Source organism: Symphalangus syndactylus, chromosome 5 (assembly GCF_028878055.3).
Source record: "Symphalangus syndactylus isolate Jambi chromosome 5, NHGRI_mSymSyn1-v2.1_pri, whole genome shotgun sequence".
NCBI lineage: Eukaryota > Metazoa > Chordata > Mammalia > Primates > Hylobatidae > Symphalangus > Symphalangus syndactylus.
In genome coordinates this window covers 30303909-30329527 of record NC_072427.2, presented here as the reverse complement: position 1 = coordinate 30329527, position 25619 = coordinate 30303909, and the positions used below count along the sequence as shown (strand labels likewise).

Sequence of the window (25619 nt, the reverse complement as noted above, 5' to 3'; positions counted from 1 at the left end):
ACTGCACTCCAGCTTGGCCGACAGAGCAAGACTCTGTCTCAAAAAAAAAAAAAAAAAGGCCAGGCACAGTGGCTCACACCGGTAATCCCAGCACTTTGGGAGGCCAACGCAGGCGGATCACGAGGTCAAGAGTTCAAGACCAGCCTGGCCAACATGGTGAAACCCTGTCTCTACTAAAAATATACAAATTAGGCAGGCGTGGTGGCAGACAAAACAAAACAAAACAAAAAAAAACCTCTGTGCCATACATTTTCTCATCCAAAAAAGGAAACCTGCCTATGCTGTCTCACATGATCAAATAACTGGCTATCCTTGAAGGCACTGTGTAAAACTTACTACACTGCATTAAGTAACACCAGACCTTAACAATAGCTAATATTTACTGGATATAGGGTTCTTTTTTTTTTTTTTTTGAGACGAAGCCTCGCTCTGTCACCCAGGCTGGAGTGCAGTGACTCAATCTTGGCTCACTGCAACCTCGGCCTCCTGGGTTCAAGCAATTCTCATGCCTCAGCCTCCTGAGTAGTTGGGATTACAGGCATGTGCCACCACACCCGGCTAATTTTTGTATTTTTAGCACAAGACGGGGTTTCACCATATTAGCCAGGCTATTGTCGAACTCCTGATCTCAAGTGATCCACTTGCCTCGGCCTCCCAAAGTGCTGGGATTACAGGCGTGAGCCACCATGCCTGGCCCCTACTGGGTACAGAGTTCTAATCACAAGTCAGAGACTAAGATTTAGATAGATCATCAAATTCTCTCAATAGCCCTTAAAGATTGATACTATTATTATCCCATATTACAGATGAGAAAACAGATTTCCAACTGTTAGGTAACTTGTCCAAAGTCCCAGAACAAGAAAAGTGGTAGAGCCTGAATCAGAACACAGGTTGTCTGACTCTAGAGAATCCACATTATAAGCACCGTATTACAGTGCTTTCAAAATGCAGATTTAACTAAATTATCATAATATAAACTTCTTTTTTTTTTTTTTTTTGAGATGGAATCTCACTTTGCCACCCAGGCTAGAGGGCAATGGGACGATCTCGGCTAACTGCAAACTCCACCTCCCAGGTTCAAGCTATTCTCCTGCCTCAGCCTCCCTAGTAGCTGGGATTACAGGCGCCCACCACCATGCCCAGCTAATTTTTGCACTTTTAATAGAGATAGGGTTTTGCCATGTTGGCCAGGTTGGTCTTGAACTCCTGACTTTGTGATCTGCCCACCTCAGCCTCCCAAAGTGCTGGGATTACAGGCGTGAACCACTGCGCCCAGACTAATATCATAATATGAACTTCTAAAGAGAAGACAGATGGTGGTATTGCTTTTTTGTTTTAATTTTTGTTTTTGTTTTTTCCTTTAGAGACAAAGGGAAAATTTTTTTTTTTTTTTTTTTTTTGAGACGGAGTCTTGCTCTATCACCCAGGCTGGAGTGCGGGGCCATAATCTTGGCTCACTGCAAGCTCCGCCACCCGGGTTCACGCCATTCTCCTGCCTCAGCCCTCGGAGTAGCTGGGACTACAGGCGCCCGCCACCACGCCCGGCTAATTTTTTGTATTTTTAATAGAGACGGGGTTTCACCGTGTTAGCCAGAATGGTCTCGATCTCCTGACCTCGCGTCCTGATCTCCCCGCCTCAGCCTTCCAAAGTGTTGGGATTATAGGCATGAGCCACTGCGCCCAGCCAAAAATTTCAAAAAAAAGAAAAATAGAGACAGGGTCTCCCTCTGTAACCAAGGCTGGAGTGCAGTGGGACAATCAATAGTCCACTGTAATTTCAAACTCCTGGGCTCAAGCAAGCCTCCCATCTCGGCCTCCCAAAGTGCTGGGATTAACAGGTATGAGCCACCACGCCCAGCCAGATGCTGGTGTTTTTTAAAGAAATCCTTAGCCTTTCGGCCAGAACTGCCATCTTCCAGTAATTCACCAAAATGACAAACACAAAGGGAAAGAGGAGAGGCACCGGATATATGTTCTCTAGGCCTTTCAGAAAACATGGAGTTGTTCCTTTGGCCACGTATATGCGAATCTGTAAGAAAGGTGATATTGTAGACATCAAGGGAATGGGTACTGTTCAAAAAGGAATGCCCCACAAGTGTTACCATGGCAAAACTGGAAGAGTCCATAATGTTCCCCAGCATGCTGTTGGCATTGTTGTAAACAAACAAGTTAAGGGCAAGATTCTTGCCAAGAGAATTAATGTGCGTATTGAGCACATTAAGCACTCTAAGAGCCGAGATAGCTTCCTGAAACGCGTGGAGGAAAATGATCAGAAAAAGAAAAAAGCCAAAGAGAAAGGTACCTGGGTTCAACTAAAGCGCCAGCCTGCTCCACCCAGAGAAGCACAGTTTGTGAGAACCAATCGGAAGGAGCTTGAGCTGCTGGAACCTATTCCCTATGAATTCATGGCATAATAGGTGTTAAAAAAAAGAGGCCTCTGGGCTGTGAAAAAAAAAAAAAAGAAATCCTTAAAAGTGAGATAATATGAATTATGCAATTAATTATAAATTATTCTAATTTCATTTTTTTTTCTTTGAGACAAGGTCTCACTCTGTAACTCAGGCTGGATTACAGTGGTGAGGACATGGCTCACTGCAGTCTTGACCTCCCAGGTGCAAGTGATCCTCCTGCCTCAGCCTCCTGAGTAGTTGGGACTACAGGGATGGACCACCACACTTGGCTAATTTCTGTATTTTTTGTAGAGACGAGGTTTCACCATGTTGCCCAAGCTGGTCTCTTAACTCTTCAGTTCAAGCGATCTGCCTACCTCAGCCTCCCAAAATGCTGGGATTACAGGTGTGAGCCACCGCATCTGGCTGCTAATTTCAAATTTAAAAAGGGAACAATCTGAAGAGACTAGCGCAATTGAAAAGCATTCTCGAGTACAGATGTTAAAAGGCCACTCACAAACACGTACAAAAAATAGAAGGCATAGTTAAAAAAAGAGTGGTGGCTCTAACCTAAAAGAAAAGTAACAGCCCATAATGAGGCAAGGCTTGTTAATAAAGCTAAGGATAACAAGAAGGGTTTTGTGAGAACTGTCTAGATCTTGGAAGGCTGGGGCGGAAGGATTGCTTGAGACCAGGGGTTCAAAACCAGCCTAAGCAACATGGCAAGCCCTCGTCTCTACTAAAATTAAAAAATTAGCTGGGTGTGGTAATGCACGCCTATAGTCCCAGTTACTCGGGAGGCTGAGGTGGGAGGATTGCTTAAGCATGGGAAGTTAAGGCTGCAGTGAGCCGTGACTGCATCACTGTACTCTTGCCTGAGTGACAGAGTAAGACCCTGTCTACCCCACCCCCACCAAAAAAAAAAAACTGTCTTGATCCTTTTTCCATTTCTCTATCAAGTACAATGTTCAGTTTGAAGTGGGAAAAAACAAGAAGTGAATTTCTTTTTTCTTTTTCTTTTTCTTTTTCTTTTTTTTTTTTTTTTTGAGACGGAGTCTCGCTCTGTCGCCCAGGCTGGAGTGCAGTGGCGCGATCTCGGCTCACTGCAAGCTCCGCCTCCTGGGTTCACGCCATTCTCCTGCCTCAGCCTCTCCGAGTAGCTGGGACTACAGGCGCCCGCCACCACGCCCGGCTAATTTTTTGTATTTTTAGTAGAGACGGGGTTTCACCGTGGTCTCGATCTCCTGACCTCGTGATCCGCCCGCCTCGGCCTCCCAAAGTGCTGGGATTACAAGCGTGAGCCACCGCGCCCAGCCTTTTTTTTTTTTTTTTTTTTTTTTTTTTTGAGACATTGTCTCGCTCTGTCACCCAGGCTGGAGTGCAGTGGCGCGATCTCGGCTCACTGCAAGCTCCACCTCCCGGGTTCACGCCATTCTCCTGCCTCAGCTTCTCAGAGTAGCTGGGACTACAGGCGTCCGCCACCACGCCCGGCTAATTTTTTGTATTTTTAGTAGAGATGGGGTTTCACCATGGTCTCGATCTCCTGACCTCGTGATCCGCCCGCCTCGGCCTCCCAAAGTGCTTGGATTACAAGCATGAGCCACCGCGCCCGGCCGAGAAGTGAATTTCAAAACAGCAGAGATCCTAACAATCTGACAATCCTGAGAACTCCAAGGCAGCCTGATAAACCCCTGTTGTAGATTTTTTTTTTTTTTTTTGAGACAGAGTCTTGCTTCTTCACCCAGGCTGGAGTGCAATGGCGCTATCTCGGCTCACTGCAACCTCCACCTCCCGGATTCAAGTGATTTTCCTGCCTTAGCCTCCCAAGTAGCTGGGATTACAGGCACCCGCCACCACATCCAGCTGATTTTTGTACTTTTAGTAGGACGGGGTTTCACCATGTTGGCCAGGCTAGTCTCGAACTTCTGACCAGGCATGCGCCACCACGCCCAGCCAGTGGGGTCAATTTTAAAGGACATAAAAAACAAAAAGATTGGCTGGGTGCAGTGGCTCACGCCTGTAATCCCAGCACTTTGGGAGGCCGAGGTGGATGGATCATTTGAGGTCAGGAGTTCCAGACCAGCCTGTCCAAAATGGTGAAACCCCACCTTTACTAAAAATACAAAATTAGCTGGGCGTAGTGGCGCATGCCTGTAATCCCAGCTATTAGGGAGGTAAAGGCAGGAGAATCACTTGAACCCAGGAGAAGGCTGCAGTGAGCCGAGATCGCGCCATTGCACTCCAGCCTAGGCAAAAAGAGCGAAACTCCATCTTGGAAAATAAATAAATAAATAAATAAATAAATAAACAAACAAACAAACAATAAAAATAAAAAGTTTTTTTCTTTTTTGTTGAGCAGGGTCTCACTGTGTTGGCCAGGCTGCTCTTGAACTAGGCTCAAGCGATCTTCCTGCTTTGGCCACCCAAAGTGTTGGGATTACAGGCATGAGTCACTGTGCCCGGCCAAAAATTAAAAGATTTTAAAGGAAAGGCCTGGAAGGAGAGAGACAAACAGACCAATGTTTACTGAGTGCTTATAGTGTGCTGGGCCATGAGGCAAGTACTTTACATCCATGTTTTATTCAACCTTTCCAGCTGGCCCATTTGTAGATATTAAGACTTTAAAAAAAATTTTTTTCAGACATGAAATCTCACTGTTGCCCAGGCTGACCTCGAATTCCTGGGATCAAGGGATCCTCTTGCCTCAGGCTCCAGTGTAGCTGGCACTACAGGCATGCACCAACCACCCTGCCGAGGGCTATTAAGACATTTTAAATATGAGGAAATGAAGGCCCAGAGAAGTTAGGACTTCACCAAGTCACATTGCTTCCGATGATACAACCAAGATTGCAAAACCAAGTCTGACTCTAAAACCCATGCTCTTTTTCTTTTTGAAACGGAGTCTCGCTCTGTCACCCAGACTGGAGTGCAGTGGCACAATCTCAGCTCACTGAAACCTCCACCTCCCAGGTGGGTTCAAGTGATTCTCCTGCCTCTGCCTCCCGAGTAGCTGGGCCTACAGGCATGTGTCACCAAGCCCAGCTAATTTTTCTATTTTTAGTAAAGAGGGGGTTTCACTGTGTTGGACAGGCTGGTCACCCCATGCATGCTCTTTCCATTAATTTACTCTGTATCTGTCTCTGGCCCAGTCCCATTGATGGCAGTGAGCACATTACAGAGACGTAGCATCCGAAACAAGGAGGCTTACCAGACCTCATCTGTAATATAGACGGTCCCCAATTTATGATGGTCTGACTTACAATTTTTTGACTTTAGCCAGGCGTGGTGGCTCATATTTGTAATCTCAGCACTTTGAGAGGCTGAGGTGGGCAGATCACTTGAGGTCAGGAGTTCGAGACCAGCCTGAACAACACGGTGAAACCCCGTCTCCACTAAAAATACAAAAATTAGCTGGGCATGGTGGCACGTGCCTGTAGTCCCAGCTACTTGGGAGGCTGAGGCAGAAGAATTGCTGGAAACTGCCTGGGAGGTGGAGGTTACAGTGAGCCGAGATTTCACCATTGCACTCTAGCCTGGGTGACAGAGTGCAAAAAAAAAAAAGAAAAAAGAAAAAAAAAATTTTGTTTTGACTTTACAATGGTACAAAAGTGATAAGCATTGCCGGGCACGGCGGCTCACGTCTGTAATTCCAGCACTTTGGGAGGCCGAGGTGGGTGGATCACCTGAGGTCGGGAGTTCGAGACCAGCCTGACCAACATGGAGAAACTCCATCTCTACTAAAAAAAAAAAAGTAAAAAATTAACCGGGCATTGGCCGGGCGCGGTGGCTCACGCTTGTAATCCCAGCACTTTGGGAGGCCGAGGTGGGCGGATCACGAGGTCAGGAGATCGAGACCACGGTGAAACCCTGTCTCTACTAAAAAATACAAAAAATTAGCCGGGCGTGGTGGCGGGCGCCTGTAGTCCCAGCTACTCGGAGAGGCTGAGGCAGGAGAATGGCGTGAACCCGGGAGGCGGAGCTTGCAGTGAGCCGTGATTGCGCCACTGCACTCCAGCCTGGGCGACAGAGCGAGACTCCGTCTCAAAAAAAAAAAAAAAAAAAAAAAAAAAAATTAACCGGGCATGGTGGTGCATGCCTGTATTCCCAGCTACTCAGGAGGCTGAGGCAGTAGAATCACTTGAACCCGGGAGGTGGAGGTTGCGGTGAGCCGAGATCGCACCATTGTACTGTAGCCTGGGCAACAAGAGGGAAACTCTGTCTCACAAAAAAAAAAAAAACAGTGATAAGCATTCAGTAGAAATTGTACTTTGAACACCCATACAACCATTTTGTTTTTCACTTTCAGTATTCAATAAATTACCTGAGATACTCAATGCTTTATTATAAAATCACCTTTATGTTAAATGATCTTGCTTAATCCTAGGCTAATGTAAGTGCTCTGAGCGTGTTTACGGCTCAGATATGAGCTGAACATCATAGGATAAGCTATGCTCAGTAGGTTAGGTGTATTAAATGCATTTTCGACTTACGATATTTTCAACTTATGATGGGTTTATTGGGACATAACCCCACAGTAAGTCAAAAAGCACCTAGGCTGTCTTCAGTTCTGAGTGCTGAACTTTAAGACAGTCACTGGCAAACGAGATATGGTCCCATAAAAGATTTAGATAAGGGCACTAGGTCATGCTGACCATACAGAAGGAGGGCCTTTAGCTAAGAGAACAAATATATGGTAAAAATAGAACACAAATCCAAAAGATCAAAACTGGATGGTGCAATGGGCTAGAATGGTATTAAAAAGCAACAGGCTTTAGAGTCAGACAGCCAAGGGTTTGTATTCCAGATTCTATCACTCACTCTTTAGAATCCAGGCAAGTTACTTAACTTCTCTGAACCTTAATTTTGACATTTATAAAATGGGGGTAATACTACACAAAATTGCAAGAGGGGAGAAAAGGTAATATTTGTAAAATTCTTGAGACATAAGACTCAACAAATGGTAGTGCACATTAAATCTAACAAAATGAAATTTAAGGATAAGTGCAAGTAAATCAATTTTAGAAGTACCAGATGAAACTTAACAGGAGTACATAAGAAAAGAATTAAAGATCTTAGTAGACTTGAATCTGTGAGTCAACAGCTTGCTAAGACTGCCAAAAATTATTGTGAATTTGGAGACCATTACAGAAGCACAGTGTCCAAAACAAGGAGTCCTATCAGACTTCATTCATGATACTGTCTTTAGTCCTGAGTGCTAAACTTTAAGAGGGTCACCGGCAAATTAGAATCAACCCAGGACAGACGAGAAAAGTTAGTAGCTCTGAAAACACAGTAACTTGCCTCTTCTTCCTGGCTCTATATTCCCTCCACTCCATCCAACCAAAGCTACCTGACAACTGCTTGCATCTCTATGCCCCAGTAACACATTCATGCTCATATATCCCCCCACAACATATTCACATCCCTCAATCTTGCCCCAGTTCCAAAGCCCCAAATGGATCTGACAGAGTGACTTGTTCACTTCTAGTCCAAAAATCTAGGATGAGGCATGTCAGACTTGCTGCTCATCTGGCCCTGACCTGCAGATTAGACTTGATGCTAATCTGCACCAAATCTAACTGGCCCCTGCGTTCTTCCTGAGGCTGAGACCCAACCCTGTACCCTGGGTAACTGAATCAATCCTGAGTCTGAGTCACATACTCAAGAAACTAGGACTCTTCCTGAATGTCTCCTTGACCCACAGCTCCATTACTCCCTTAAAGGGATGCAGCTGGTCAGGAGTATACAATTAGACAATGTCAGTCATCTCAGCCATTTCAAACCTGCTAGACCAACACTTTCTTTTTTTTTTTTTTTTTTTTTTTTTTGATTTTTTTAAGACAGAATCTTGCTCTGTCACCCAGGCTGGAGTATTGCAGTGGCATAATCATGGGTCACTGCAGCCTCAACCTTCCAGGCTCAAATGATTGTCCCACCTCAGCCTCCCAAGTAGCTGGGACTACAGGAGTATGCCACCATGCCAGGCTAAAAAAAAAAAAAAAAATTTTTTTTTGAAACAGAATTTCACTCTTGTTGCCCAGGCGGGAGTGCAATGGTGCAATCTTGGCTCACCACAACCTCTGCCTCCCGGGTTCAAGCGATTCTTCTGTCTCAGCCTCCCAAGTAGCTGGGATTACAGGCATGCACCACCACGCCCAGCTAATTTTGTATTTTTAGTAGAGACAGGGTTTCTCCACGTTGGTCAGGCTGGTCTCAAGCTCCCGACCTCAGGTGATCCGCCTGCCTCAGCCTTCCAAAGTGCTGGAATTACAGGCGTGAGCCACCACGCCTGGCCTTTATAATTCTGTTGTAGCGACAGGGTCTCCCTATGTTGCCTAGGCTGGTCTCAAACTCCTGGACTCAAGTGATCTTCCCACCTCAGCCTCCTAAAGTGCTGGGATTACATGTGTGAGCCACCATGCCCAGCCTAGATCAATACTTTCAAATCCAAAAAGGCCCTCAGATAAACTCAGGAACAAACCTATATATGCTCACAAAATGGTACAAGTTGATCAGCTTATTGTACCTAAGAGACTATTTGCAAACCTACAAAGAATGAAGTCTTAAATAGCTGCCTGTAATCTGGATGTCCTCACTGCAGTGAGGCATCAGCTCCCCAGCAGAACCTAGACAGTAAAATCTGGTAACTCACATGTCCAGACTCTCAGGGCAACTAACACTGGAGTAACATGAGCTTCCCTATGGAATGGTCTTGTCAAAACTGGCAGGTTTTCTTGGCTGAATCAGAACAGCCTTTGTCTTATTTCATTCTATACTCCCTTGGAAGCCAAGCATCTCTCTAGGGAATGCCATCTGCAGTGGACATCAGGTGTCTCAATGCCCTCTTTGCAACCATGCAAATATCCTGGTTCCATTTCTATATCTCAAGAGACCATGCTCTTTCTTCAGATGAGAAAAATCATGATAAATGCTAGTCTTTGAGAAGTCTGCCTTGCTGTTCCTCTTCCAGGGAACAGTTCAGTTCTAACCAAACGGTTCAGTCCAGAACCAAATGATTCCTAGAGCTTTCATCCAGTTCAGACTGCTTCTATACCTAGTCCCAGAGCCAATTTATAAATTCAAGACCTCCCTTCCTGAACCGTATCTGAATGTCTAAATTCACTTGTAGATGTTTCCTTGATCAACAACAGCACCCTAGATATTCTCTGGATCACTGGTTGTCAGACTTTGAGTATGCATTTAGAGACATTAAAATACATATTACTGGATCCCACCTCGGAGTTTCTGATTCAGTAGGTCTAGGGCAGGACTTGAAAATGAGCATTTTTATTTTTTTATTTACTTTTCATTTTATTATTATTATTATTATTTTCGAGACAATCTCTCGCTCTGTCACCCAGGCTGGAGTGCAGTGGTGTGATCTCAGTTCACTGCAACCTCCACTTCCCAGGTTCAAGCAATTCTTGTGCTTCAGCCTACTGAGTAGCTGGGATTACAGGCATGCACCACCATGCCCAGATAATTTATGTATTTTTTGTAGAGACGGGGTTTCGCCATATTGGCCAGGCTGGTCTCGAACTCCTGGCCTTAAGTAATCCACCCACCTCGGCCTCCCAAAGTACTGGGATTACAGTTATAAGCCACTGCATCCGGCCAAAAATTTGCATTTTTAACAAGCTCCCAAGGGATGCTGATGTTGGTGGTCAGGGAAACACTTTAAGAACCACTGCCCTAGCCAGGTGCAGTAGCCTACACCTATAATCCTAGCACGTTGGGAGGCTGAGGCAGGACGATCCCTTGAGCCCAGGAAATGGAGATGGCAGTGAGCTATGACTGCACCACTTCATTCCAGCCTGGATGACAAACAAAGCGAGACCCCCGTCTCAAAAAAAAAAAAGAGAGAGAGCCACTACTCTAGATGAACAATTTGTTTTTTTCTGTCGCCCAGGCTGGAATGCAATGGCACAACCTCGGCTCACTGCAACCTCTGCTTCCCAGGTTCAAGCAATTCTCTGCCTCAGCCTCCCAAGTAGCTGGGATTACAGGCGCCCACCACCACCCTTGGCTAATTTTTGCATTTTTAGTAGGGACGGGGTTTCACCATCTTGGCCAGGCTAGTCTCGAACTCCTGACCTCGTGATCCCCCCGCCTCGGCCTCCCAAAGTGTTGGGATTACAGGTGTGAGCCACTGCGCTGACCTTTTTTTATTATTATTATTATTATTATTATTTTGAGACAGGGTCTCACTCTGTCACCCAGGCTGGAGTGTAGTGGCACAATCTCGGCTCACTGCAACCTCCGCCTCCCGGGTTCAAGCAATTCTCTGCCTCAGCCTTCTGAGTAGCTGGGATTACAGGCATGTGCCACCACACCTGGCTAGTTTTTGTATTTTTTTGTAGAGACAGGGTTTTGCCATATTGCCCAGGCTGTTCTCAAACTCTTGAGCTCAAGTGATCCACCTGCTTCAGTCTCCCAAAGTGCTGGGATTCAGGTGTGAGCCACCACACCTGGCCTCATTTTCTTTATTGTGGTAAAATATACCTAACAATATTTATCATTTTTACTATTCCTAAATGTGCAATTCAGTTGCATTAAATAAATTCACATTGCTATGTAACTAGCATCTCTCTATAACCCAAAACTGTTTTATCATACTCAGCAAAAACTCTGTACCCATTAAACAATAACTCCCCCTTCCCAACTTTCCACAGCCTCTGGTATTCTACTTTCTGTCCCTATGAATGTACCTATTGTAGGTACCTCATACAAGTGGAATCATACAACAGTTGTCCTCCTGTGTCTGGCTTATTTCAGGAAGCAGAATGTTTCCAAGGTCCATCATGGTATATAGCATATATCAAGACTGCCTTCCTTTTAAGGCCGAATAATATTCCATTATATGTATATATACCATTTTGTTTATTTGTCTGTTGATGGACACTTGGGTTGTTCCACCTTTGGCTATTGAGAATAGTGCTGCTGATCAGACGCGGTGGCTAATGCCTGTAATCCCAGCACTTTGGGAGGTTGAAGTGGGCAGACCACCTGAGGTCAGGAGTTCGAGACCAGCCTGTCCAACATGGTGAAACCCCATCTCTATTAAAAATACAAAAATTAGCCGGGTGTGGTAGCGCATGCCTTTAGTCCCAGCTACTTGGGAGTCTGAGGCAGGAGAATCTTTTGAACCTGGGAAGCGGAGGTTGTAGAGAGCTGAGATCACGCCATTGCACTCCAGCCTGGGCGACAGAATGGGACTCTGTCTCAAAAAAAAAAAAAACACACACACACAAAAAAAGAGAATAGTGCTGCTATGACATGGGTGCACAAGTATCTCTTTGAGGCTGTTTCAATTCTTTTATATACTTCGGAGTGAAATTTCTGGGTAATATGGTAGTTCTACGTTTAATCTTTAGAGAAACTGCTAAAGTGTTTTCCACAATGGTTGTACCATTTTACATTCCTAATGGCAATGCCAACACTTGTTTCCCATTTTGTTTTGTTTTACTTCTAACCATTCTAGTGGGTAGTGCTTAGCTATTATTATTATCACAAGTTTTGATATGGGCTTTTACCAATACTTATAGCACTGTAAAGACAGCATGACAACAATGAGAGGTTCTGACTAGTTTCCAGCTTCAAATGGTTTAGCAGTTCCATTCAAAAGACAAGTTTTCACAATTGCTTCTAATTTTCTTGAAAAATCACCCGCAAGGCTAGCATTTACCTAGCTTCATGTTGACTAAGAAAGAAAATGGGCTGGGCGCGGTGGCACACACCTATAATCCTAGCACTTTGGGAGGCCAAGGTGGGTGGATCACCAGAGGTCAGGAGTTCAAGACCAGCCTGGCCAACATGCCAAAACCTCATCTGTACTAAAAATACAAAAATTGGCCGGGCGCGGTGGCTCACACCTGTAATCCCAGCACTTTGACAGGCCGAGGCAGGCAGATCACAAGGTCAAGAAATCAAGACCATCCTGGCCAACATGGTAAAACACTGTCTCTACTAAAAATACAAAAATTAGCTAGGCATGGTGGCTTGCATCTGTAGTGCCAGCTACTCAGGAACCTGAGGCAGGAGAACTGCTTGAACCCAGGAGGCGGAGGCTGCAGTGAGCCGAGATCGCACCACTGCACTCCAGCCTGGCAACAGAGTGAGACTCCGTCTCAAAAAAAAGGAAAAAATAGAAATACAAAAATTAACTGGGCGTGGTGGCACACGCCTGTAATCCCAGCTACTTGGAAGGCTGAGGCATGAGAACTGCTTGAACCTGGGAGGCAGAGGTTGCAGTAAGCCAAGACTGCGCCACTGCACTCCAGCCTGGGCGACAAGAGTGAGACTCTGTCTCAAAAAAAAAAAAAAAAAAAGAAAGAAAATGATATTTAGGGTGGCTGAAGAAAAGAAAAAAACAAATATTTTTTTCTTTTTAAAAAATTTCTCACCAGGCACGATGGCTCATGCTTGTACTCCCGGCAATTTGGGAGGCCAAGGTGGGCAGATCACTTGAGGTCAGGAGTTCAAGACCAGCCTGGCCAACATGGTGAAACATCATCTCTACTAAAAATACAGAAATTAAATATTCTAATTTGATCATGGCAGTTGTTATGCACCTGTATACAATCAGCAAAATCTATTAAACTATTCACTTAGAATTTTATCTTATGTGAAAGTATCTCAATAAAATTATGGGGAATGGATTTTTTAAATATTAAAAAAATACAGAAATTAGCTGGGCGTGGTGGCATGTGCCTGTAATCCCAGCTACTTGGGAGGCTGAGGCAGGAGAATTGCTTGAATCTGGGAGGCGGAGGTTGCAGTGAGCTGAGATAGTGCCACTGCACTCCAGCCTGGGCAACAGAGCGAGACTCCATCTCAAAAAAAGAAAAAAATTTCTCTGATAACTTAATTCCATAATGTTGTTTTACCCATAAACAAAATGGCACACTGGCATTCAGTTTCCGAAAATGTCTAATGGTTTCTCTAGAGCATTTAGAAATTAATCTAGAAAGTTTATTTTTGAAAACAAAAGTATGTGGAAAATCCTGTATATTCTAATCTTGCTGGCTACATCACTTCTAAGTCCCTAACCTAGCCAGAAATACCATTTTTTCTTCATTTTTGGGGTTTTCAAGGCATGGAAGAGCTAAAGCCTCCTTAGTGAGGCAAATGGCCATTCCCAAATAAAACTGTTTTATTGTCCTCATATATTAAGTCTTCAGGCCTTTCTCTCAGTAACTCTTTTCCTTCATGATTCCAAGAAAAAAATCAGGAAAATATAGAAAGTATCAAAGAGCAGTAAAAATAACTTCCTGGCTGGGTGTGGAGGCTCACACCTATAATCCTAGCACTCTGGGAGGCCAAGGGAGGAGGATTGCTCGAGCCCAGGAGCACGAGACCAGACTGGGCAACATAGTGAGACACCCATCTCTATTTTTTGTTGTTGTTGTTAATTACTCTAAGGCCAGGCGTGGTGGCTCACACCTGTAATCCCAGCACTTTGGGAGGCCAAGGCAGGTGGATCGCAAGGTCAGGAGTTCAAGACCAGCCTGACCAACATGGTAAAACCCCGTCTCTACCAAAAATACAAAAATTAGCCAGGCATGGTGGCTCGTGCCTGTAATCCCAGCTACTCAGGAGGCTCAGAGAGGAGAATAGCTTGAACTCAGGAGTCTGAGGTTGCAGTGAGCTGAGATCACACCACTGCACTCCAGCCTGAGTGACAGAGTGAGACTCCATCTCAAAAGAAAAAAAAAAAAAAATTACTTTAAAAAGCCAGGCGCGGCGGCCCATAACTGTAATCTCAGCACTTCAGAGGCCGAGGCAAGTGGATCACTTGAGGTCAGGAGTTCAAGACCAGCCTGACCAACATGGTGAAACCCCATCTATATTAAAAATACGCCAGGCATGGTGGCACATGCCTGTAATCCCAGCTACTTGGGAGGCTGAGGCAGGAGAATGGCTTAAACCCAGGAGGCGGACGTTGCAGTAAGCTGAGATCACACCACTGCACTCCAGCCTAGGCAACAAGAACAAAACTCCATCTCAAAAAAAAAAAATTACTTAAAAAAAATTCCATTTTTTGGAAAATTTTCTTCCTCAACTTTCTTTTTTTGTTTTTTTTTTTTTTTTGAGACGGAGTCTTGCTCTTTCACCCGGGCTGGAGTGCAGTGGCGCAATCTCGGCTCATTGCAGGCTCCGCCCCCCGGGGTTCACGCCATTCTCCTGCCTCAGCCTCCTGCGTAGCTGGGACTACAGGCACCCGCCACCTCGCCCGGCTAATTTTTTGTATTTTTAGTAGAGACGGGGTTTCACCATGTTAGCCAGGATGGTCTCGATCTCCTGACCTCGTGATCCGCCCGCCTCGGCCTCCCAAAGTGCTGGGATTACAGGCGTGAGCCACCGCGCCCAGCCTCTTCCTCAACTTTCTTACACTTGACACAAGTTGAAAAAAAATCTAGCTTAAAAACAGAAAAGAAAAAAAATGGGCAAAATGAAAGTATCATGGAAAAACAATTTCAAAAGCTGTTGTCCCAGATATTGATAGGCAAGTATATGAAATATACTTTCCCATTATACTCACTGTGGTACTTGAGAGATTAAACTGTATATATATAAGACTATGGCTCCAGGTGGAGTGCAGTGGCGTGACCATAGTCCATTGCAACCTTAAACTCCTGGGCTCAAGTGATCTTCCCACATCAGCCAACAACAGATATGTGCCACCATGCCCGGCTACTTTATTTTTTATTTTATTTTTTATTACTTTTATTTGAGACAGAGTTTCGCTCTTGTTGTCCAGGCTGGAGTGCGATGACACGATCTCGGCTCACCACCATCTCTGCCTCCTGGATTCAAGACATTCTCCTGCCTCAGCCTCCCAAGTAGCTAGGATTACAGGCATGTGCCACCATGCCAGGCTAATTTTGTATTTTGAGTAGAGATGGGGTTTCTCCATGTTGGTCAGGCTGGTCTCGAACTCCCAACCTCAGGTGATCCACCCGCCTCAGCAGCCTAAAGTGCTGGGATTACAGATGTGAGCCACCGCACCCAGCTAATTTATTATTATTATTATTATTATTACTTGCGTAGACATGGGGTCTTACTGTGTTGCCCAGGTTGGTCTTGAACTCCTGGCCTCAGATGATCCTCCTGCCTTGGCCTCCCACACTACTGGGATTACAGGCGTGAGCCACTGCGCCTGGCCAAGATGGATTTTCATAAAGGCAAAGAGCAGACCTTCTATTCTGAGAGGTACAGCCAGAGGCTTATATGAACTCCCCAACTTCATTAACCTCATTAAATCATATAATTTCTGTCATATGTAAATGTACATTAAACAGTGACATCTTGGAACAATAAATAACTGGGAACAATGTAGCCATACCTCTACAGGGAAACTTGTGAGTGGCTGAAACCAGGAATGTTGAACCCACAAATGTCCAGGGAGAGCTATTTCTGGGGTATGTGTGTCATACATAAACATACATGGTTAAAGGCAGATGAAGTGCACTGGAGACAGCAGTTAACCAGAAGAGTGAGTCTCAGCGCTTCTACTGAAAGCCTCAGAATATCATCCCTATATCTTAAAGACAATCATCCTAGGCTAGGCGCGGTGGCTTACACCTGTAATCTCAACAGTTTGGGAGGCCGAGGCGGGTGGATCACGAGGTCAGGAGATCAAGACCATCCTGGCTAACACGGTGAAACCCCATCTCTACTAAAAAATACAAAAAATTAGCCAGGCGTGGTGGCGGGCACCTGTAGTCCCAGCTACTCAGGAGGCTGAGGCAGGAGAATGGCGTGAACTGCACTCCAGCTTGGGTGACAGAGCAAGATTCTGTTTCAAAAAAAAAAAAAAGACAATCATCTTAAGCAAAACAATCAAAACAATACCTGCTTCGTAGGCTATGTGAGGAACAATTTCAAAAAAGTTTCACTCATTCTTCAGCAAACATATTTTAGTTTCTTTGTTTTCTGTTTTTCTTTCCATCTTTTATTTTAGGTTCGGGGGTACATGTGCAGGTTTATTACATAAGTAAATTATGTGTCACAGGGTTTGATGTACAGATTATTTTGTTACCCAGGTAATAAGTATAGTACCCAATAGACAGCTTTTTGATCCTCACCCTCCTCCCACTCTCCACACTCAAGTAGGCCCAGGTGTCTATTGTTCCCTTCTTTGTGTCCATGTGTAGTTAATGTTTAGATTCCACTTATAAGTGATAATGTATGGCATTTTTTTTTCTTTTTTCTTTTTGAGATGGAGTCTCACTCTGTTGCCCAGGCTAGAGTTGCAGTGGTGTCATCTCAGCTCACTGCAACCTCTGCCTCCCGGGTTCAAGCAATTCTCCTGCCTCAGCCTCCCAAGTAGCTGGGATTACAGGCACCTGCCACCATGCCCAGCTAACTTTGGTACTTTTAGTAGAGAAAGGGTTTTGCCATCTTAGCCAGGTTGGTCTTGAACTCTTGACCTCAAGGGATCCACCTGCCTCAGCCTCCCAAAGTGCTGGGATTACAGGCATGAGCCCACACCCCTGGCTGGCATTTGGTTTTCTGCTCTTGCATTAGTTCGCTTAGAATAATGGTCTCCAGCTTTATCCTTGCTGCGAAAGATATGATCTTTTTTATGGCTCTGTAGTATTCCATGGTGTATATGTACCACATTTTCTTTATGCAGTCCACTGTTGATGGGCACTGAGGTTGATTCCATGTGTCAGCAAACATATTTTGAACCCTCCAAAATATACTAAGAATTCAGAAGTTCGAGTCCCTGTCCTCATTGCACGTAACAAGTCCTCCTCCTTGACAGGTATTCTATAGTTTAATAACTGCCTTCAAAGAACTAGAAAGCAATTCCTCAAGGATAGAGAGCTCCAACCTTGCTATACAAGGACCTGGCACATACCAACAGATAATAAATGATTGTTGAATGAACAAACTATATTTCTGCTTATGATCTAAAAAAAATCCTCAGTTGACATTAACATGAAAAAGGATTGATAAAAAATAACACCGTGTGGTGATTATCAGGGGAACAGAGACATTTCACGGCAACACTCAGAAACATTTGGAGGTATACATGTACTGAAACATCACAATATGCACAATTATTATGTACAATTATTATGTCTTTTTTTTTAATAGAGATAAGGTCTCACTTTGTCACCCAGGCTGGAGTGCAGCAGCTAGCTTTGTAAACTCTGCAACCTCAAATTCCTGGGCTCAATCGATCCTCCTGCCTCAGCCTCCCACAGTGTTGGAATTACAGGCTTAAGCTACCATGCCTGGCCAAAAACAATAATTTTAAAAAAGAGAAACAATTGAAGGGGAAAAATAAAATGACACCACATTGGCCAGGCACAGTGGCTCACTCCTGTAATCCCAGCACTTTGGGAAGCTGAGGCGGGTGGATCACGAGGTCAGAAGATCAAGACCATCCTGGCTAACACAGTGAAACCCCAGCTCTACTAAAAATACAAAAAAAATTAGCCAGGCGTGGTGGCAGGCGCCTGTAGTCCCACTACTCGGGAGGCTGAGGCAGGAGAATGGCGTGAACCCAGGAGGCGGAGCTTGCAGTAAGCCAGAATAGCACCACTGACTCCAGCCTGGCCGACAGAGTGAGACTCCCTCTCAAAAAAAAAAAAAAAAAAGGACACCACATTATCATGCCATGGCAAAGTTCAATAGTGTTCTGTCATATAAAATCCCTCCATCTCGAGTGCAGTGGCTCATGCCTGTAATTCTAACGCTTGGGAGGGCAAGGTAGGAGGATCCCTTGAGGCGAGGAATTTGAGACCAGCCTGGGCAACACAACAAGACCCTCTCTCTATTAAAAATAAATACATAAAAATAAATTTTGCCTGGGTGCGGTGGCTCACGACTGTAATCCCAGCACTTTGGGAGGCTGAGGCGGGCAGATCACGAGGTCAGGAGTTCAAGACCAGCCTGACCAACATGGTGAAACCCCGTGTCTGCTAAAAATACAAAAATTAGCTGGCGTGGTGGCACGCGCCTGTAATCCCAGCTACTCAGGAGACTAAGGCAGGAGAACTGCTTGAATCCGGGAGGCAGAGGTTGCAGTGAGCCGAGATTCTACCACTGCACACCAGCCTGGGCGACAGAGCAAGACTCCGTCTCAAAAAATATATAATAATAATAATAACTTTTTTAAAGGCTGAAAAAAATCCCTCCACCTCTGAAAACCCCTGCAAAGGGTGTGGAAATGGCTCATTTTACTCCCTATGATGGTTATGCTATAAAACAATTGGTTTTAGACTTTTCAGTATGAGAAGTCAATTGCTGAAATCAGTATTTGGTGACACATACTTTCATAAATACTAAATGTGTTGAGCAAAGACCTATCTTAAACTTTAAAGTGAAAACTTCAAACTGTTCCTAACTACAAAATTTTTCAGAGATAAACCATGGTTTTTCAACTCTGGTGCTACTGACATTTTGACCAGATAATTCTCTGCTGTAGGGAGCTGTCCTATGCATTAGAGGATGTTTAGCAGCATTCCTGACCTCTACCCACTAGACGCCAGTACCACCTCCCACAGTCATGACAACTGAAGAAATTTCTAGATATTGACAAATGTTCTGCAGGGAGGATCATCCTGATAGGGAACCAGAGATAAACAATGGAATGATAATTTTCTTCATAAAGGCTGTTTAAATAAGATATGGAAGATAATACAAACTATCATTCTTTGCACTCATTTACGAATCATTTTTAGATCATCAGATGACCTTTTAATATTTTATCTGAAGAGAAGCAGCAGAAGCAGACCACCACCAGTGCACCTAAAGGTAATGTGTAACCTAGAAAGAAGAAATAAACCAATGAACCAATGGATGATGCAAAAAGTCTTAACAGTAAAAAATGAGCTAAGGTAGCCTCAGTACTCTGCTATGTATATTACTCATGCATGATAACTGTTAGAATTCTTAGGCTATCTTGAAATCTTTTATTTCAATGCTACAAAGTCAGACTCTTCATTTTTCTTCCTATTCTTATCTGAAAAAAAAAAAAGTTTCCTGTATCACAGACAGCAAAAATACCACTATTTATTGAGCATTTTGTAAATACAAGGGATTTTACTTAATTAAGCAGATCTCCAAAAAACTTAAGGAAATAAGACAAAACAGATTCAGGAACGTTAAATAAAACACCAGGAGCCACAAAGGAAGCCGAGGGATTCCTGAGGTCTACCAAAGGGTCATCACCATCACATCCCAAAAGGCCTAGGTTTTACTTGTAAATCTTTTGGTTTATAAAAAGGCCAGATTTGCAATAATATTAAAAACTGAGACCTCAGCATTTAATAGTATAATCTTAAACATGTAAAGAACACATAGTACTTTTCAGAAAGTGTTATTTTTCATTATAAAAGAAACATTAGTGGCCGGGCACAGTGGCTCACGCCTGTAATCCTAGCACTTTGGGAGGCCGAGGCGGGCAGATAACCTGAGGTCAGGAGTTTGAGACCAGCTTGGCCAAGATGGCGAAACCCCATCTCTACTAAAAATTTAAAAATTAGCTGGGCATGGTGGCGGGCGCCTGTAGTCCCAGCTACTTGGGAGGCTGAGGCAGGAGAATTGCTTGAACCCCAGAGGCAGAGGTTGCAGTGAGCTGAGATCGCACCACTGCACTCCAGCCTGGATGACAGAGTTCCACTCTGTCTCGAAAAAAAAAAAAAAAAGAAAAGAAAAGAAAAAAGAAACATATGGGTTGGGCACAGTAGTTTATGCCTATAATCTTGGCATTTTGGGAGGCTGAGGCAGAAGGATAGCTTGAGCTCAGGAATTTCAGACCAGCCTGGGCAACATAATGAGATCCTATCTCTATTAATGAGAAAAAAAAAAAATTAGCTGGAAGTGATGACGGGGGCCTGTGGTCCCAGCTACTCAGGAGGCTGAAGTGGGAGCATCGCTTGAGCCTGAGAGGTCAAGGCTGCAGTGAGCCATAACTGTGCCACCACATTCCAGCCTCGGCAACAGAAACATATGATCATTGTAGATAATCTAAATAGCCCATTTTTTTTCTTTTTTTTTTTTTTTCAGATGCAATCTCACTCTGTCGCCCAGGCTGGAGTGCAGTAGCGTGATCTCGGCTCACTGCAATCTCCGCCTCCCATGTTCAAGTGATTCTCCCGCCTCAGCCTCTGGAGTAGCTGCAATTACAGGCATACACCACCATGCCCGGCTAATTTCTTTGTATTTTTAGTAGAGACAAGGTTTCGCCATGTCGGCCAGGCTGGTCTTGAACTCCTGACCTCAGGTGATCCGACCGCCTTGGCCTCCCAAAGTGCTGGGATTACAGGCGTGAGCCACCGCACCCAGCCTTAAATAGCCCATTTTTTAAAAGACTGGTTGTAATGATGTATATAATGAATGATTATCATCATATTATCATAATGACGTGTATCTGTAATAATGATTCACATCAAAACAAATGCAAAGGTAAAGATTAGCTAGGTGTTCAAGCAATGAACAAGTAACTAATGGATGAACATCACGAGGCACTTCAGTCCTAAAGTCACAGATGACTTTTTTAGAACCTGCCCAGAAATTACTGTAGAAATAAATTCTGGCTTCAGAATAATTCAATAAACTTACCTGTGCTACCTGCACTGAAAAAAGTGACAAGTACTGTGCGGGTATGTTGTGGATGGATTTGCTATTTCAGAGGAAACTGGTACATACTACAGAAATTGCCTTTCCCAGAGAAAAAATGAAATGCTGCCAGGCGCGGTGGCTCACGCCTGTAATCCTAGCACTTTGGGAGGCCGAGGTGGGCAGATCACGAGGTCAGGAGATCAAGACCGTCCTGACTAACACGGTGAAACCCTGTCTCTACTAAAAATACAAAAAATTAGCCGGGCGTGGTGGCAGGCGCCTGTAGTCCCAGCTACTCAGCTACTCGGGAGACTGAGGCAGGAGAATGGCATTAACCCAGGAGGCAGAGCTTGCAGTGAGCCGAGATTGCACCACTGCACTCCAGCCTGGGCAACACAGCGAGACTCCGTCTCAAAAAAAAAAAAGAAAAGAAAAAATGAAATGCTTATCTCAGAAGCAGAAATTAAAGAAAAAAATCATCTCTAATCTACTGTTTCGGTCTTATCATTTTATAGTTTGGACCTAAGAGATCACCAATCCTTAATAAATAAGGTTTCCCATGAGTTCTGGAGCTTCTCTGCCTCCTGTTTGCACCCTCCATGTCCATGTTTAACAACCTAATGCCAGCCAGGTGCAGTGGTTCACGCCTGTAATCCCAGCACTTTGGGAGGCCAAGGCTGGAGGATCACTTGAGCCCAGGAGTTTAAGACCAGCCTGGACAACAGAACGAGACCCTGTCTCTACAACAAATAAAAAATAAAAAATCTAACTGGGCATGGTGGTGTGGTGGTGCACACTTTTAGTCCCAGCTTCTCGGGAGGCTGAGGTAGGAGGATTCCTTGGGCCAGAGAGGTCAAGGCTTCAGCAAGCCATGATCACGCCACTGCACTCCAGTCTGGGTGACAGAGTGAGACCTTGTCTCAAAAAAACAAACAAACAAACAAACAAACAAAAAAACAAACAAACAAACAAAAAAACCTAATGCTGGATGGACACAGTGGCTCATGTCTGTAATCCTAGCACTTTGGGAGGCCGAGGCTGGAGGATTGCTTGAACCCAAGAGTTCCGGACCAGCCTGGGCAACAAAGCAATACCCCCATCTCTTTTTAAAAAAAAAAATGTGCCAGGCATGGTGGTACATGCTTGTAGTTCCAGCCACTATGGAGGCTGAGGAAGGAGGACCACTTGGGCCCAGGAATTTCAGGCTGCAGTGAGCTAGGATCAAGCCACTGCACTTCAGCCTGGGCAACAGAGCGAAACCCTGTCTCTTACTAAAAAAAATTTTAAAAAGTGAACCAAATGCTTAAGAAGCTAACTCAGTTACGTTCCTAAGGGGCCTTTTCAAAATCAGATATAAAAGTGCTGATGCTAGGCCCTCCAGCACTGAGAAGTGTAGGCTCAACTACCTTTTCTAGGAACATCTTCCCTTATTCCAGAAGAATAGGAATAGAAAACGGTGGTTATTTTAGTGGTCAGGAAGAGCAACCAAGATCTCGCATGGAGGTGTGCTTAGGGGGAAAATGTTAAAATAATTGATTAGGAAAAAGAAAGTACCAGAATTGTCTGATATACCAAAGCAGGATGGTAGACAGAAGCAGTGAAATGGCTGATATTACACTAGAGGTTGTATCTGAACAAATAATCAGGGTTAGGTTCTATGACTTCTAATCTTGGCACTGCAATGGACCACCCACACTGCCATAAAATGGGGCTTAATATTTAGAAAATAAAGTTTAAGTACTCCAAAATTACTATGGCTTTTCCAAGACAATAAAGGCATAAAAGTCAGAAAATGAAACTAAAATATACTCGCGATGAGTCTTAACTTTTACCTCTTTAAAACAGTTTAGCTCCTGGCCAGGCATGGTGGCTCACGCCTGTAATCCCAGCACTTTGGGAGGCCGAGGCAGGCTGATCACCTGAGGTCAGGAGTTCAAGAGCAACCTGGTCAATAAGGTGAAACCCCATCTCTACACAAAATACAAAAATTAGCCAGGAGTGGTGGCGGGTGCCTGTAATCCCAGCTACTTGGGAGGCTGAGGCTGGAAAATCACTTGAACCCAGGAGGCGGAGTTGCAGTGAGCGGAGATCGTGACAAGAGTGAAACTCCATCTCAAAAAAAAAAAAAAAAAAAAACCAGTTCTGCTCCTTTCTAAAGGAGTGTCTTTTCAATTCATTCATAAGTACTAGGTCAGGTTCCTTAGAGAAAACCTCCAGGCCCCTTAATATTCACAAAACTAAAGTCCAAGACCCTTGTGCTCAGAATTTTTTTTTTTTTTTGAGATGGATTCTCGCTTTGTCACCAGTCTGGAGTGCAGTGGCACGATCTCAGCTCACAGCAACCTCTGCCTCCCGGTTCAAGCAATTCTCCTGCCTCAGCCTCACGAGTAGCTGGGACTACAGGTGCGCACCACCACTCCCAGCTAATTTTTGTATCTTTACTAGAGATGGGATTTCATCATGTTGGCCAGGATGGTCTTGATCTCTTGACCTTGTGATCCACCTGCCTCGGCCTCCTGAAGTGCTGGGATTACAGGCGTGAACCACACCACACCCAACCAGAAATTTTTAATAGAGCAAAATTCTCACATCCAAATGAGGTTTTACCTAATTGCTACTTACAATATCATAAACTATCAGCAATAATGAAAATAAGAGTTCTTCACCTTTCCTTCCTTCTTTCTCTCTGTAGAAGACCTCAATTTAACATCATGAATCATTTGGTCCTTGACGTATGGTAACTTCCGGGGAGACAGATGACATTTAGCACAGGACATGTAAGACTGTGGGAAAAGGGAAGTTCTTGGCCGCAAGAAATGGGACAAAACCCTTGCCCTTGGGAAAAATGCCAAAAATCTCTGAAGTCCACGCTAAAGCAGTTAAATTTTTAGCTTTAAAAGATTCCATTACAAAAACCCAAACCAGACTGGGCACAGTGGCTCATGCCTGTAATCCCAACACTTTGGGAGGCTGAGGCAGGAGGATTGCTTGAGCTTAGGACTTCGTGACCAGCCTGGGCAACATGGTAAAACCCCCCCTACAAAAAATATAAAAAATTAGTCATGTGTGGTAGCATGCCTGTAGTCCCAGGAACCCGGGAGGCTGAGATGGAAGGATCACTTGAGCTTGGGAGGCTGGGAGGTTGAGGCTGCAGTGAGCTATGATCATGCCACTGCATTCCAGCCTGGGTGACAGAGTAAGACCCTGTATCCAAAAAAAAAAAAAAAAAAAAGCAAAAACCACACCATGCAATTAGAATAGGCTTTTAAAAACTACACTATAAAAATGCAAGATAACAATTTTCTGGAATTCATAAGAACCTGTACCTAAGTGATGGTCCCCAGAGTGGATATGAATATTTTTTCCCCTTGTAATTGGCTTAAGCCAACATGGTTCTAAAATTTTTCGCTATTCCAAAACAATGAGGAAGGGCACGGTGGCTCATGCCTTGTAATCCCAGCACTCTGGGAGACCGAGGCAGGTGGATCACGAGGTCAGGATATAGAGACCATCCTGGCCAACATGGTGAAACCCCATCTCTACTAAAATACAAAAATTGGCCGGGCATGGTGGTGCACGCCAGTAGTCCCAGCTGCTTGGGAGCCTGAGGCAGAAGAATCACTTGAACACGGGAGGTGGAGGTTGTGCCATTGTGCTCCAGCCTGGTGACAGAGCAAGACTCTGTCTCAAAAAACTAAATAAAAAATAAAAATAAAACTATTAACAGAAGCATAAGTACTTTCGAAAACTACTCTATTGTCCTATCAATCACCACTGGGATATCCATGCAAAACCAAAAGACCCTAAACAGCTATAATTACACAGAATTTTAATCTAGTGAGAGTTCTAGTTAAGAGTCTTGGCAGAGCGAGATGGCTCACACCTGTAATCCCAGCACTTTGGGCTGCTGAGGCAGGTGGATTACCTAAGGTCAAGAGTTCAAGACCAGCATGGGCAACATGGTGAAATCCCATCTCTACTAAAAATACAAAAATTAGGGAGGCCGAGGCAGGAGGATCATAAGGTCAGGAGATCAAGACCATCCTGGCTAACACTGTGAAACCTCGTCTCTACCAAAAATACAAATAGTTAGCCGGGCGTGGCAGCGGGTGCCTGTAGTCCAAGCTACTCAGGAGGCTGAAGCAGGAGAATGGCGTGAACCCAGGAGGCGGAGCTTGCAGTGAGCCGAGATCGTGCCACTGCACTCCAGCCTGGGAGACAGAGCCAGACTCCGTCTCAAAAAAAAAAAAAAAAAAAAAAATACAAAAATTAACCAGGCATGGTGGCAGGTGCCTGTAATCCCAGCTACTCGGGAGGCCGAGGCACGAGAATCGCCTGAACCCAGGAGGCAGAGGTTGCAGTGAGCTGAGATCGTGCCACTGCACTCCAGCCTGGGCAACAAAGCAAGACTCCCTCTCAAAACACAATTAATAACATAATGACAATGAAGATTAATACTTATATGTAGAAATTGTCCTTCACACTGCCAAACTGCCAGCCCATTAAGAAAGACTTTTATGGCCATGCATAGTGGCTCACGCCTGTAATCCGAGCACTTGGGGAGGCCAAGGCAGGCGGATCACTTGAGATCAGGAGTTGGAGACCAGACTAGCCAACATGGTGAAACCCCATCTCTACTAAAAAAAAATA

General features: G+C 44.5%; 2 protein-coding genes across 4 annotated transcripts in view; one reads left to right on the top strand and one right to left on the bottom strand.

Annotated features, from left to right (window-relative positions):
* Positions 1-25619, bottom strand: part of PTPN9 (protein tyrosine phosphatase non-receptor type 9) — a 112739-nt gene that overhangs the window by 79740 nt on the left and 7380 nt on the right. Inside the window, exon 2 of one of the 3 annotated variants that reach the window (XM_063638696.1) lies at positions 23636-23752. The exons of 1 other annotated variant lie outside the window; for it this stretch is intronic. In XM_063638696.1, the coding sequence (XP_063494766.1) occupies positions 23636-23752 (117 nt within the window). Of the gene's footprint in view, positions 1-22801; positions 22877-23635; positions 23753-25619 lie in introns of those variants that run through there. One more of the 3 variants, XM_063638697.1, reaches the window with a different exon arrangement.
* LOC129482235 (large ribosomal subunit protein eL21-like) lies at positions 1909-2429 on the top strand. The gene has a single exon (XM_055277737.2). The coding sequence runs from the start codon at positions 1932-1934 to the stop codon at positions 2412-2414; it is 483 nt and encodes a 160-aa protein (XP_055133712.1). The 5' UTR covers positions 1909-1931; the 3' UTR covers positions 2415-2429.